This window comes from Accipiter gentilis, chromosome Z (assembly GCF_929443795.1).
Source record: "Accipiter gentilis chromosome Z, bAccGen1.1, whole genome shotgun sequence".
NCBI lineage: Eukaryota > Metazoa > Chordata > Aves > Accipitriformes > Accipitridae > Astur > Astur gentilis.
In genome coordinates this window covers 26,660,821-26,676,033 of record NC_064919.1, presented here as the reverse complement: position 1 = coordinate 26,676,033, position 15,213 = coordinate 26,660,821, and the positions used below count along the sequence as shown (strand labels likewise).

The 15,213-nt window shown below is 37.5% G+C and overlaps 1 protein-coding gene across 17 annotated transcripts in view; it reads left to right on the top strand.

Annotated features, from left to right (window-relative positions):
* FER (FER tyrosine kinase) overlaps positions 1-15,213 on the top strand; it is a 196,723-nt gene that overhangs the window by 31,523 nt on the left and 149,987 nt on the right. For all 17 annotated transcript variants that reach the window (XM_049795612.1, XM_049795617.1, XM_049795618.1 and 14 more), the window contains 3 exons: positions 10,256-10,439; positions 13,012-13,149; positions 14,113-14,232. In XM_049795612.1, coding sequence (XP_049651569.1) covers positions 10,256-10,439; positions 13,012-13,149; positions 14,113-14,232 — 442 coding nt within the window. The remainder of the gene's footprint in view (positions 1-10,255; positions 10,440-13,011; positions 13,150-14,112; positions 14,233-15,213) is intronic.

The following is a 15,213-nucleotide window of genomic DNA, read 5'->3' as shown; positions in this document are numbered from 1 at the left end:
TCTGTCTTAGTGATTTTGGTCTTATGAAACCTATGTTAATTAAGAGCACTGCATTTGCATCTCTTTACTTGGAGAGTGATGATAAGGCTGGTCACTCACTAAATTTCAGAGTCTGCTTCCTGAGACAGAACTAACATTCAAAGCCATGCTAGTTTAGATGTAGCAGTTTCTATAAAAAGTACTTTGTAGATTGGTATAAATTATTTTTAAAGTCTCCTAACTTCTGGACACAAGTGTAACTTGGGAGAGGAGTGGCTGTGGAGCAGCCCTGCAGAAAGGGATCTGGGGTGCTGGTTGACAGCAGGCTCAGCATGAGTCAGCAGTGTGCCCTGGCAGCCAAGAGGGCAAACCACGTCCCGGGGTACATCAAACACAGGATAACCAGCTGTTCAAAAGAGGGGATTATCCTGCTTTATTTAGCATTGGTGCAGCCTCACCTTGACTACCGCATGCAGTTCTGGGCCCCACAATTTAAGAAGGGTGTGAAGGTCCTTGAATGCATCCAGAGGAGCGTGACCAAGGTGGTGGAAGGGCAGGAAGGCAAGTCCTGTGAGGAGTGGACAAGGACTTTGGGTTTGTCTAGTTTGGAGAAAAGGAGGCTGAGGGGCGACCCCATTGCTCTCTACAGCTTCCTGAGAAGGGGAAGTGGAGAGGGAGGTGCTGAGCTCTTCTCCCTGGGATCCAGTGACAGGTCACATGGGAATGGCTCAAAGCTGTGCCAGGGGAGGTTTAGACTGGACATGAGGAAGCATTTCTTTACTGGGAGAGTGGTCAAGCACTGGAACAGTCTTCCTAGAGGAGGTGGTTGATGCCCCAAGCCTGTCGGTGTTTAAGAGGCATTTGGACAATGCCCTTCAAAACATGCTTTAACTTTTGGTCAGCCCTGAAGGGGTCAGGCAGTTGGACTAGGTGATGGTTTTAGGTCCCTTCCAACTGAAATATTGTAGTCTAGTCTAGTCTTAGGGAAGTGAAGCCAGGCTCAGCATGGGAAACAGAATACTTCAAAAGTTGTATCACTGGGTAAAAGTTGTGTCAGTGTTGGTTTTCTTGGCATCAATAAGAACTATGATATGAGGAAGTAATTTTCATAATAATCTGTGGTATTTAGACATGCCTAGCATTATATGAAATACTGAGTTCAAGCAGATAACTTGGGTCAGGAAGGTCCCAAAATAGTTTAAATGGGTAGTACAGAATAAGCAGTTATAAAGCAAGTTCTACAAGCTATGTGTTTTCTAATCAGTGATGAAGACTTGGGGAATTGAACAAACTATGAGGAAATGCTTAATAGAAGAAATGGAGAAGTTAGAGGGTTGCCTCCAAAAGCAGGGGGCAACAAATTTTTCTCAAGAATTCACTGTAAATTGTGTAACATATTCTTCAGTATTAGGAATCCATTACCTTGAATATACATAGTTACAGTGGCTTGATATATCACTGTAAGGGTAGTCTTTTTTTCTGTCATATCTAGGTTTTAAAATTACTTGCTTTAATTTAAGAAGTGCTTAGTCCTTATCAAAATTTGCTTAAGACAAAGATTGTGCTGGGGTCCCACTAGTATTCCCTCCACTTACCAGTCTGTGGAAGCAGATTTAAGTTGAGCTTTAGGTTTCTTTAATGTAAAAATATTTTATTGCTTTAAAAAAAAAACATTGTTAGAAGAAGATCTTTTTGAAAGCTTTGGTCATCTCATTCAGGACTACAAAGCCTGTGTTCACTAGAATAATGCAAAAAAACTAATATAAAGGAATATTCTTTTCCAGGCACAATGAAGTAATGGTCTGTAAAAATGTGTGTCTCCAGAGTTGAAATAAATAAGGAAGTGACTATATGGGAGGTTTGTTATTGATAAACAAATGTGGAGACAGCAAAACATTCAGAAATTGCCTCTGTTATTGAAAATGCTGAAAAATATGTAGATGAAAAGATAAATGCAGTTCTGGGAAATTATTTGAAAAACTGCTATCATAGGCATTGGGAAATGTCTAATAGATCACTATATGCATTGACGACTTTATACTTTAGTGCTGATATTTACAAAAATAAAAGATTCTAAAGCAAACCAAGGAAGAAATGTTTTTTTCTGTCTGAAACATTAGTATATGCTGCATGTTTGCATGTTTTCTCAGAGGAGGATTGTTGCTTCATTTGGAAAAAGAAAAAATAGAAAAGCAAAAGCCCTGGTACTCCTCCTTTTTTTTTTTTTTTTTTCCATTTTAAAATTTCCTGAAATCAAATGCTGTAATACTCTAGTGAGGTTACAATACAGGAAATTATAACACCTGTGAAACCAAGCTTCTTGGCTTCTCCTGGGACCTTGCATGTCCTCTCTTTAATCCAAACCTATAAGCTCTTTGTTGACTCCTCATCTATTCCTAGGCAGAGCTCCATGCTCTCCAGCTGCTCTGTCATAAAAAGGGGAACTCCCTCTCCCTGTCTTCTTGGTCTGTCTTTCCTAAGAGCCTGTATCTCTCCATTGTCACACTCCAGTAATGGGAGCCATTCCACCATGCCTCCATGATCCCAACAAGATCGTAGCCCTGCAACTGCACACAGATCACTAACTCACTATGTGTATTCTCTATGCTGCTTGCAGTAGTATACAGGCACTTAAGCATGGCACCCCAGCATGTTGAGTTTCTGGAGAGGATTTGGGGAGATTTTTTCCACAGAGGTGCCTTGTAGGAACCTCCTTGCCCACATGCAGGTGCTGGAGGTGACCCCAGCCAACCCCATTTTGTTTACTTTATGATCCCTTCTCGTCACGCTATGCCATGCCCTTTGCTCAGCAGTCTCATCCGTTGCTCTCTCAGGACTGCGGGTCAACCTCTTCCTCCCCTGTGTTTCCTAGTTTAAAGTCTTCCCAATGAGGTCAACCATCCTATTGGCAAAAATAGTTTTACCCTGCTTAGTAAGGTGCTTCCCATCTCCCAAGCAGACACTGGTCTGCAAACAGGGTCCCATGGTTGTAGAACCCAGAACCATGTCACCAACAACAGCTCCACAGCTACTTATTGACCTGTACTGTCAGTGCCTTCCTCCCCTGCCCTTTCTCCTCACTGACAGGATTGAGGAGGACACCAACTGGGCCTCCATGACCTTGATGGCTGCATTCAGAGCTCTGTAGTCACTTTTGATATTGCCCAGGTTTCCCCTGGCAGTGTCATTGGTACCAACATTTATTATAACATTGCCTCTGGTGTTTTTCCCTGTATTTGCCCAGAAATTTGTGTGGTTTTGCTTCTTGCACTTCCTGAACCACAGAGGCAGTTAAGTGATTTATTGACATATGTTCTTGTCCTCCAAGTTTCTTTGGCATTGTTAGTCATAGTTTTATTTATGTATAAAGATTTTCTTCCCCACTATTACTCGTGTAGATCTTCAGATTGCCACTCTAATTTTCATTTTGTTTGTCCTGTAATTCTGCTGCTTTTCTGTTTCCACAGTTCTAGCATATTTAAGGCTTCTCACTGTTTCTATTGGCAGTCAGGTGTGTCTCTGCCTGCTTTTTAAACTAAATTAAATTCATTGTCAAAACTTGAACTTTTGTAATAGAATGATATTCTCCTTTGTCAGATGGACGTTATCTTTATTAGTGTTTCTTCATGGGACAGCATTCTCTGCACTGAAGCCAAAGGTCACATTTCAATGCCAGGAGTTATAAATCCAGGAAGTTAATTCATCTGTTGTGAGCTAAGCCTTTACAACGATCTCTATTCCCTCTTTTATGAACAGTTCATCATAACTTCTTAATGGCTGAAGGTCATACGTATCGGTATCACTGAAGTTACCAAGAGTGAGAGGCAAGGGGCAGTCCTTCATGAAATATTGTAACATGGGACTCCAGACAGCCTTTTTCTGATATTTATGAAAATTGGACAAGAAATTCTTTCTAATTTTAGACATTCCAAAATGTGCCTAACTCTGACAGATTTATGTTGTTTTCACAAACTATTCAGTATTTCAGTTATGCCTCCTCAAAAAGCAATTATGATACTTACTGTCTTTTAAGAGCAAACACTTAAAAATGCAAAAATTTGTGAGTGCATCTCAGGCACGAACACATGCTTAGACGTTGGCAAGTTTTTAGCTTTCTGTGTTTTCTCAAGTTTTTATTCTTTTTTTTTTTTCTTCTTTCATGTCCTCAAAGGTCCCAAAGAAACAAATCAAATAAAAACAAAGCAAACTTAAGAACAAAGAGCTTAATAAGTGATACTAAAGGGAGGTCTTCTAGGCAGTTTTTCTTACCATTGTTGCAAAGCAACACTGAGAGGAAAAAATACAATCTTTCTGTAGAGTGGGATATCATTGGTATAGGGTTTTGTCTGAGTTGAAAGACTGATTGTTACATTTGCAATGAAATAAGTTCAGGGCTTATGGTAGCATGTATCCATTGAAGTATACTGTTGAGCTTTTTTGCTAGCAGCTGATATACAATGTAGACATAAAGAGGCAATTTCTTACTGCATTCAGTTTCAAATTCTTTGTAACATCTTTCTGTAGTTAACCAATCCATAATGTTTGTTTTAATTTTGATGGGAAAGCTTTGTATTTCATTTTAGTTAAACCTGAGATTTTTTACTGTATGTTGTTTCTCTTTGAAAAGAATAGATCTTTAAGAAAATTATTTTGTCCTTTGGGCATTTCCTTGCCCATAAGATTTATCTGAAGGGCTGTAACTAAAGCAGCTTAACTGGATTTTGCAGAAACAGCAGTAGATGTAGGCCTCAGTCATTTGGGTAACAAATGCTATCGTGAAGCTGGATTTGAAATTTGAACAGCTAAGCTTGTACCAAATCTTGGCTTGAGTCTTAAATGTCACACTACAGGTAACCTTCAGGAGGTGGATCCTTGTCCTGGGTGAATTAGTGGGTGCTTTATGCTGTATTCCACAGAGGCAGAATTTTGTTGTTTGAATAATACATCAAAATCTATAATGCCAATTTGAAGACCTTACAAGTGTTAATTTTTATTAAATCAGTGATAACTAAATGTAGTGAACAACATAAGGGGATATGAGCCTTGACTTACAATTTTTGACCAACCAGGAGAAGTTTTATGGAGGTAAAAACCTGAGCTCTTCAGTATGGTTATTTCTTTTTAATCCAAAATATGTATGAAAATTTTCTGTATTTGTAATACTTATTTTCTGAAAGTCAGTTTCTCTGAGGCAATTGCACTGTACATAGTATCATAGAATGGTTTGGGTTGGAAAGGACCTTAAAGACCATCTAGCTCCAACCCCCCTGCCATGGGCAGGGATACCTTCTACTACATCAGGTTGCTCAAAGCCCTATCCAACCTGGCCTTGAACGCTTCCAGGGATGGGGCACCCACAACCTCTCTGAGCAGCCTGTTCCAGTGCCTCACCACTCTCACAGTCAAGAACTTCTTCTTTACATCTAATCTAAATCTACCCTCTTCCAGTTAAAAGCCGTTACCTCTTGTCCTATCACTACATGTCCTTGTAAAAAGTCCCTCTCGGGCTTTCTTGTAGGCCCCCTTTAGGTACTGGAAGGCTGCTGTAAGGTCTCCCTGGAGCCTTCTCTTCTCCAGGCTGAACAACCCCAACTCTCTTGGCCTGTATTCATAGGAGAGGTGCACAGCCCTCTGAGCAGAGGGGAAGAATCACCTCCCTTGACCTGCTGGCCACACTTCTTTTGAGGCAGCCCAGGATATGGTTGGCTTTCTGGCCTGCAGATGCACACTGCTGGGTTGTGTTGAGCTTCTCGTCAACCAACACCCCCACATCCTGCTCAGGGCTGCCCTCAATCCACTCATTGTCCAGCCCGTATTTGTGCTTGCAATTGCCCCAACCCATGTGCAAGACCTTGCACTTGGCCTTGTTGAACTTCATGATGTTCGGAGGGGCCCACTTCTCAAGCCTGTCAGGGTCCCTCTGGATGGCATCCCTTTTCTCCAGCATGTCAACTGCACCACACAGCTTCGTATTGTTGGCAAAGTTGCTGAGGGAGCACTCAATCCCACTGTCCGTGTCCCTGACAAAGATGTTAAACAGCGCCGGTCCCAGTACCGACCCCTGAGGAATGCCAGTTGTCCCTGGTCTCCACTTGGACATTGAGCCATTGACCGCAACTCTTTTGAGTGTGACTGTCCAGCCAATTCCTTATCCAGCAAGTGGTCCATCTGTCAAATACATGTCTCTCTCATCATCATACGGATGCTTATTTAAAAAAAAGATGAAGTGAACACTATGACCTGAAATTTTTCTCAGTTGCTCTCAGCTGGTTGTCCTGTCCAGTTTCTGTTCTGCCATTCTAGGTGAATATTAGGCTACAAGAGACTAATACTTACGATTGTAAGAACTTTGGAGTAGCAAATCTGCCTTTTTAATAGAAAATACCCTAAAACATTTTTTTTTCTGGATGGCTCTGTTGTACTCTATTTAGTAAAATCTTAAAAGAGTTTTTATTAGAAATTGAAGTACTCAACTATAGAATGTTTTAAAAGAATGCCAGCCTTTACTTCGCAAATGTCAAACTTTCATAATTGAATTTTGCAAGCTTCATAATATTATGGCGTGACATATTGTGTACACAGTCAGGTTCTATAAACATGATACAGTTTTGTCAACAACTGATGGCAGTAGAATTATAATTAGATCTATTTATGAAATTCATTATACAGATAAAGAAAATTGGATGTTTTCCTGTGTGCTAATTGATATGTAGAACAACTGTGTACTCCGCCTCACTGCATTTTGCTGCTTTAAAAAATAGATTACAATATGGAAATAATACTGTAGCTGTGTTGTATTAATTATAGGTCCAAAGGTTGTATTTAAAAGTTGAGTGTATGTGATAATTTGATTTATTTTACAATTAGTTGAGGTGTTCTGCCGAGGAATAATGTATAGGAAAGGAATTTAGTCGTCAAGGCAGATGGGAAAATGGGATAGTTTAGCCGTGAATGAGGTTTCTGAAAGAGAGATGGCATTGATAAGCATCTAGTTATGTATAATTTTTAATGTAAATTTTCAGTTTAGTTTAACTGCTGAAGGCTGTTTGTTGTTGTCCATAGGTCAGAAGCCTATACTGATGGTACACGGTATAGTTTGACATACGCTGATTTTTGCTAAGCTGAAAGCTGATAGGGGATGTATTTTCAAGACGTGCATGGAGAAGTTGTAGGTTTTAAGCTCTTAAATGATGACATATGGAGATAATTTTGGGTTACATAATCTAGGGCATGTTTGAGTAGGAGTGGCCAAACATACAATAAACCCAAGAAATAATCCAGCATTTCTCCCTCTGCTAGCACCTTGTCTCCCTCTTTCTGTTTCCCTGGCCATTGTATCTCCCAAGGGAATGGGCCAGGGCAAGCAAAGCTTGGTGCTTGCAGCTCTGACTTCCAGCTGCCTCGTCCTCTCCTCTTTCATCCGGTCCCTACACTGTAACTAGTACTTGACCTCTTCCCCTCTTAACCTTCTTCAGTCACCTTCTGTTATTTCCCTATGTTCACATTCTCCAGAAAGACCTTATAGTGTATATGTCCTGGTGTGCAGGCGACCAGGTTGACACTGTAGCCTACTGTATTTAGAAACTAAGAATGTATGATACTTCAGTTTATTCTGAAATTAATTGAGGTGTTCTGCTGAAGAATAATGTATATAGAGAATGAATTTAGTCCTTGAGGCAGATGTGAAAATGGGATTGTATACCATCCCATTATATTGGTACACTGGTGTCAGACATGCACGTTTGGTGGTATCATAACTTCTGGGATGTTATTCTGGGCGTGATGTGTTGGATTTTTATTTTTCCTCCAAATGATCTATATTTAATTTAGAAATAAATAATGCAATGTTTTTATGTTTGGGGGAAATAAAAAAAAAATACAGTCTTCCCATGAAGTTTTGATTGTTTGCCAAGGATAAAACCTGTTATGTCTGACAAAAGTTTCAGAGACAGTTGACTTTGTTGTATCTCCAAAATAGTTTTACAGAAATGTTTAAAGTGGATTGTTTCATTCATACCTAAATGAAAAATACTTCTCTGGTGGCAGCTCTGGAGATGTGTTTTGTCTTTGTTGTGCAGAATAACTTTGTTCATTTAGCTAAACTATAGTGTAAGAAGTTGGTTCCTTTCACATATAAAATTAGGTCAGCAGTTAGATTGTTTTCAATTAAATGACAGACATAATACACTTTTAAAGTAATTTTTATTACTCTGTGTTTAAAATGTAGCTGATGGTGGTGAGGTAGCAAATGTCTAGGGAGCCCTTTGAGGAGAAACAGATAGGCAGCTGTCTCAACTGCATGGTAATTTGTTACCTAGGGAGTTCCTGAGTTAGAAGTGCTGTCTCTCTTAGTTCTTAGTTGCTCTTCAAGATTTTTTTTTTTGTGTACACATATCCATTCACTATTAAACCACCTAAGTTTTTCATGCTTACGATAACTTTGACCAAAAGATTGCATAGGTTACCTACAAGCTAGTTGAAGAAGAATGTCCATTGTTTTTAACAAAGTATATACTATTTCCATATAATGCCTTACAGTGATTACATTGAAAGAGGTTGGGAAGAGGTTGTTAACTGTGTGTCCCATCTCACATGTTGCTCCTCAGTTTCCCAGTGCTTCAGGAGTTCTCATTTTAGTCATTCATTCTGGATTCCTTGTGTTTCTTACCTTTCTGATGCTTGATGCCTTCTCTAACCCTTTTTCATTTCAAGTATGTCCTCCTTGAGGTGAAAGAACTGTGTACTGTTTCATGTGGATTTAGTCAGTGACATAATAATGCTGTGTAGTCCTTTGCTAATTAACATCTTTGTTCAACAGCTGCTGAATACTGAGTTAAGATTTCCATCAATCTTTCTGTACTAACACCAAGATCTCATTCCTGAGTGCATTCAGTAAGCTTAAAACAGATTACTAAGCTTGAATAGTTTTTCCCCATATGCATCTCTATAAATGTTCACACTATAATTTACCATTTTGTAATTTAATCAGTACATCTTAAGGTTTTTTCCCAGTTCTTCACATTTGGTTCCCCTATTTGCTTCCCTCAGACACTGTCTTCATCATCATCTTTATCACCTCATGTATCAGGACTCAACTGATATGCCTGGGGCACTCCATTGAGTGCCTACTTCCTCCTGTAAAAAGTAGTCATAATATTTCAGCTAAAACTTTCTGAAGTTCCTTTAAAGTTCCAAAGCTAAACACCATCCAGTTCTCATAGTTTCTTTTTATTTCATTTCTTCTCTAACCTCTCCTGACATCTCAGAAGAGACTCATTGACTCTTTCACAGAGACATTTCAGCTTGGAAATCTCTGAAGGTCTTTCTTAATGAACACAGATGCAAAAAAATCGTGTTTTCTTTTCCTGCCAGCTCCTTTTATACAGTGACTGTCCTTTCCATCTTCTGACAAGCTTGCTGACTCCAATGTATATGAAAGAGTGTTTGTTACTGTTTTACAAGTTTTTCCCTCAGCTTTTTTTGGATGTGCTTTAACATGTTTCTGTACTTTAATTTATTGGAGTTCACTGTCCTTTGTGTATTCGTCATATGACACAATTTCAGCTTTTCAAGGTCTGCTGTCAAGCTTCTGTTCTGCCTTTGAACTGGTGTTGTCAGCATGAAAGTGACAACTTCTAGTCTCTAACAGTGTAGAGCTGAGATTCTAGAGCCAATGTCCAGATCATGATACCGACAGTGCTAAGGAAATGTTAAGTTGTAGTAGAGAAGCTGCCCATTTTGGACAGGAGAAGTAGTGTGAGAGTTCAGCTACTCACATATAGACTGCATCATTGCTTTATTGGGAAGAGATGCAGTAAATTTTTGCTCACAATAAATGACAGATTTTTAATGAGTCATGGATCTGACCTAGTAGGACATCTCTTTCTCCATTAAAAACTATGTATTTGCTCTGAGGCAAATAAAAGATTAGCTTTGTGATAGTCGTGTATGAGTTTTGTTCTTTATTCTTCATAGTTACTTTTTTGTCTGTGTAGATAGTGGTTTTCAAATACTTTTAGGTAAAGAATTATCACATTTCTGCTCAAAGAAAATATAGCAGTTTTTTCTTACTTAATCTTTTAATTAGGAAACCAAGACATTTTAGTCTTACTAATGACCTTAAAACGGTCAGAATTTACCTTCTTCAGAGAAGTACCTTGAAAAGACTACTGTAGAAAAATGTGCAAACTTGTAAATCTACTAGTTTCATGTCATCTACGAGTTTGTATACTTTTAAATCACCATGTGCATTTTTCTTTTTTTTGTTTTCTCTTAGGAAAGGAGACTGAGAAAGCCAAAGATCGGTGTGATAAAGCCACTATGAAGCTTCATATGTTGCATAATCAGTATGTGTTGGCACTGAAAGGAGCACAGTTACATCAGCACCAATATTATGATACTACGCTTCCTCTGTTACTTGATTCACTACAGAAAATGCAAGAAGAAATGATTAAAGCCCTGTAAGATATATTCTTATGTAGTTTTAACTTGCGGAATTTTATACATGTAGTATTCTAATGAAGTTTTAGGATTATTTGAACATAATAAACTGTGATTAATTCATTGTATATCAAGGGATAATGAAAAAAGATGTTTTCATCATTCAATTGACAATAATTGTCCGTAGAAAAGCCTATCCAAATAATGCAGACAGTAGTTTTGCGTGGTTACTTACACATTCTAGCAAGACACCATCTCCTCATAAAACTGTAAAATTTTACAGATTAACTACAGTGTTTATAGCTGAGCTTGTGCTTTGTCCTTCAGCTGCTATACTACGGCAAGTTTGTTGCCTCTCTGGTAGCCTTATTTTTACGAAATTCCACCAGCAACAAATTTGGTTTAAACTGGCCAACTGTCTTGAAAGTCATTGTGGAGGAGGGCCAAGCAGCTGCATGGTTAATCATATGTGTGGGAGAAGTAACAGGATCCTATAAACCTGATCTCACTGTAAGGAATACAACCTTAAAAATACAATTACGTTTTTCTTGAAAGGTTATTTTTTACATCATTACAGATGTGCAAACTGATGATCTCTGAGAACAGACAATGAGAAATTTAAGCCCTCTTTTCTGGTTTGTAACCACCGTGCTGCCCCTTTGTCTTTCCTGAAGAACAGGAATTGATTAGGGAGTCCATTCTGTAGGTCTTTTTCTGGGGTGTTATTTAAGTCACTTAGCCTAAAAGAAAGGGCAGTTACTTTTTTTTGTAGGTATTGTTCATTTAGATGTGAGGCACTCTTCTTTAACTCATTTTCTTACCTTCTCTGAAGTCTATGTTCATCTTGACTTCAGCACACAGGAAGTGAGGGAGAGTTGGGGATTTCATGCTTTACATGCTTACATAGTACAGACACCATTAACTGCCCTATGCAGAATCATATTAATTCCTTTGATTCTGGTGCAGGTATTGAAATGAAGTAGACCTTTGTAGTAGTCTCTGTACAGTCCTTTTAATCTTAATTTTGTATGTAAAATCACAACAAAAGGCTACAGTTAAATTTGTGTGCTGTAATTAAGGTGATTTTTCAGAATTGTAAGCTATGATAATTCACTGAAGAATTTTATGATTGAATGAGAAGCTATTGAACCTGCTCACCTTTGCTATGTCTGGAGTAAAACCCTGTGAAAAAATATTTTTGTCTCTACATAGACATTTTTTATGAGATCTGAATATATTGGAAAATTAGTCCTTTCTAGTATCTTTGTTATACAAAAAGAGGTGGTGACTTCAGGTGTACAGCTTGGTGTGGCCATCTCTGTGAAACATACTTCCTTTATAATCCTGATTTTGCAGATGAACTTGTTCGGTAAACTTGAAGAACTGTAGATTAACATTGCTAATGGTTGGGGGTGGTGGTGTTGGTGGGTTTTGTTTGTTTGTTTGGTTGGGTTTTTTGGAATTGACATAGATTCCCTTTCTCTTCAATATGGCATTGCTGTAGTTGACATTCACCTATCTTTTTGCCACACTCTTTGAACTGTTTCCTGGAACCTTTTCACACATGTTGTTCATGGGCAAGGCAAGATTCAATGCCTTCCCTTGTCTGTTTTCTCCTCAGAAAAAGCATTGAAAAAATCCAATCGCATAACTTTTTTTACAGAGTAAACATAACTTGAGATCTTATCCAGGAAAAATCTATTGATGCTTTTTAATCTTCATGTTCCTCTGGGCTGGCCAAAATTCATCAGTATTTTAAGAAAGCTCACCATCCTTCAGAGCCTGGCAAGCTATCAAGTTTGTCAAAGATAAAAATGAAATGGAAATTGTTACGAGGGTTCATTTATGGAAAGCTAAAAGTTAAAGAGAATAGGACGGTGTTCTAAGGATGTGTCACTGGATGCTATTAAGAGTAGTGACACAATATCACCTATTCTTTTACCATTCACTATTCACTTGGGTTTTCCCACTCTCAGAAGCAGGTAAAGACAAGGCTGGATGGCTTGTACTTTCTTATAGGAAATTCTTGCTTGATTTTGTTTCTCTTTGTAAATATACGCGAACTTGTGATTTATGCTTATCTTTGTCTGAATGACAAATCATAAAATAAATCTATGAAAGAAGATAGTTAAAACAATAAAGGAAACCTGTTTTTAAAGGAAATGCACACTATTTTGTGACTTGTTTTGCCTTATACCAGAATATAATTGTTTTGTCAGTCAGAACATAAAAAGCTTTACTGTAGGCTATAACAAACATGATAAGTCCTTTGTGAAGAAGAGCGTTATCAATGAGCTGTATACATTCTTTTTCCTTGTTATATCTACAGTTTTTAGTTTAGCTAATCTGTGTGTAGATGCACTGAAATCAATACAATTAGCATGGTCTTAGAGACTTCTCACTCATAGCCAATCTGTAAAGAAAAGGCCACAGTTGATCTGTTACTTCGAGTAACGTACTGACTTATTTTTCCCTTTTTAGCCAGTTGCAACAAGAGTTTGTAGAAACAGTAAATTGAAAGTTTGAAGCATCTTCAATGCCATTTATGCCTTCAGTGCCATGTTATACACTAGAATTTTTTTTCCTCTCTAGAAAAGGAATCTTGGATGAGTATAGCCAGATCACCAGTCTTGTAACAGAAGAGATTGTGAATGTCCATAAAGAGATCCAGACCTCAGTTGAACAGATAGACCCTAACTCTGAGTATAATGACTTCATAGATACTCACAGGTATACATTTTCATCTTAGTGTGCATGTTCATGTTTCTTCTTTGAGAAAACCCTGCATTAAACTGCAACACTGCTTAAGTGATCAGAGTTGAATTTGTTTCTGTTTGATTCCTTTTACATTGTTACTTGTAAAGCTTTATCCTAGTTTGAAAATTGTTCTACTTGCATGTATGGAAAGCTGACTGAAAGTCAGGTTTTTAACCTGACTGTTTCTTTAACCATCCATTCATCTTTTTGGCTGGGTCTAGAAAAACAAAATTCCAGTTACTGTTATTACATATGAAGACCTATAACTTTGGTGGTGACAGCAGACTATACATGACAGTCCAGATTCAGTGTGAGCTAATTTACTGTTTATTTGGATGCAGTTTGCATTCTGGGCTAAACTAAGTTTCTCTGCTTTACTTCTCTTATTGTCCAAATTCTAGTTTAAAGTGAATTCTAGGTACCTCTGTATACTCTGTAGTTATTGCAGGTTGAGCAATGCCTGAGACTACAGAGTATGCAGATAATGCAAGAAGTTTTTTTACTTTAAAAATGAACTGTATTTGCCATTTATTGAACTGTAACTCTGTATTAGTATGTACAGAAAAAGTCCTAAGACTTCTTGCATTACCTTTTTTGTTGTTGTGTGTGAATGATAATTGTCACGTGCAGATTTATAACAGGATCGGCTAAGAGTGGACCCATTCACATTGATAACCCTTGAGAACCTTGGTTATGCTGTGATCTTGATTCAAAGAATTGTATGCCATTTTATTATCTGGTATGATTTTAAGACTATGTTTTTTATTCAAAGGAAAAAGAATATGTATCCAGTTGCTACCTTTCCTTTTATTTCATATGTAATTTTAACTATATATTCCAGTTATTAAAATAATTCAAAACATAATGATTTGCTTTATGATCTACTCAAAGATACGTGTTAATTTTGAAAATATAACATTTATTTACTTAAATTAGGTCATCAGAAGTTGTTGAACAAGAAATAGAGTTTGATACGTCTTTACTAGAAGAAAATGAAAACCTTCAAGCTAATGAGATAATGTGGAATAATCTAACAGCAGAAAGTTTACAAGTAACGTAAGTCTTTCTTTACAAACCTTTCATCCTTTGGAAGTGCTGTTATACATTGTATCTAGGCTCACTCAGATCATCGCATAGCTGTGTCCTCATTTTTAAGGTCCAGTTTCTAAAAAATAATATTTTCACGCTATAGCCTCTTTCCCATGCTGGTTTTGTTGTTCCTTTGCACAAAATACTCCTCCCCTGTTCCCCCAAACACTTGTCAGCATTTTCAATATATGTTCCTCTCCTTGTCATTTAATTTATACAATGCCCCAAATCCATCATGAATCCTCCTTGAAAACATAATGATTCATCTTCCCAAATGTGCTTCCCCATTCAGTGCTCTAGGAAAAATACTGAAATCTTTTGATGAAACTACAGAGTACAGTGATATAGTCAGTGATTTAAATTGCCGTGCAGAAAATTTTCATGAATATATTAATTTTTGCTTGTTCTGTAAGTGTTTGCTTTCATTTTCCAAAGGAAATTCTTATTCATTATTATAACCTTTAAAATACATTAATTTACTAACACAGGTGTAGCTGTTGTATTGCATTTCATGGAGCTTTTAGCTATTCAAGGTGATAAACTACCTCTCTATGTATTTTGTTAATATATTGCCTAGTTAAATCTTTTCATTACTTTTACCAACTTCACCTTTAATCATTTGTTACTGGGCAACAAATCTTCTGCTGAGTTTATTATGTTCTTGTTATATTATCAGCCTCAACTTTTGACATAAAGTGGTCCGAAGCAGTCACTTGTGAGATTGGAACTATTAATTGTACATTTAAATTTTCTTGTATTGATCATAGCAATTTAAAATGGAAAATTCAGAATTTCATTGGTTGATGATGTTTTTGTTGTCTCTACTGTATTTCAGCCTGTGTTTGACTTATTTGAAGTTTTTTTCCCTTTAGAAAGCATAACTGATCCAAATAAGATACCAGTGGTGTGTTGTGGGGTTTTTTTAAGCTTTTAAAAAATTTTCATCTG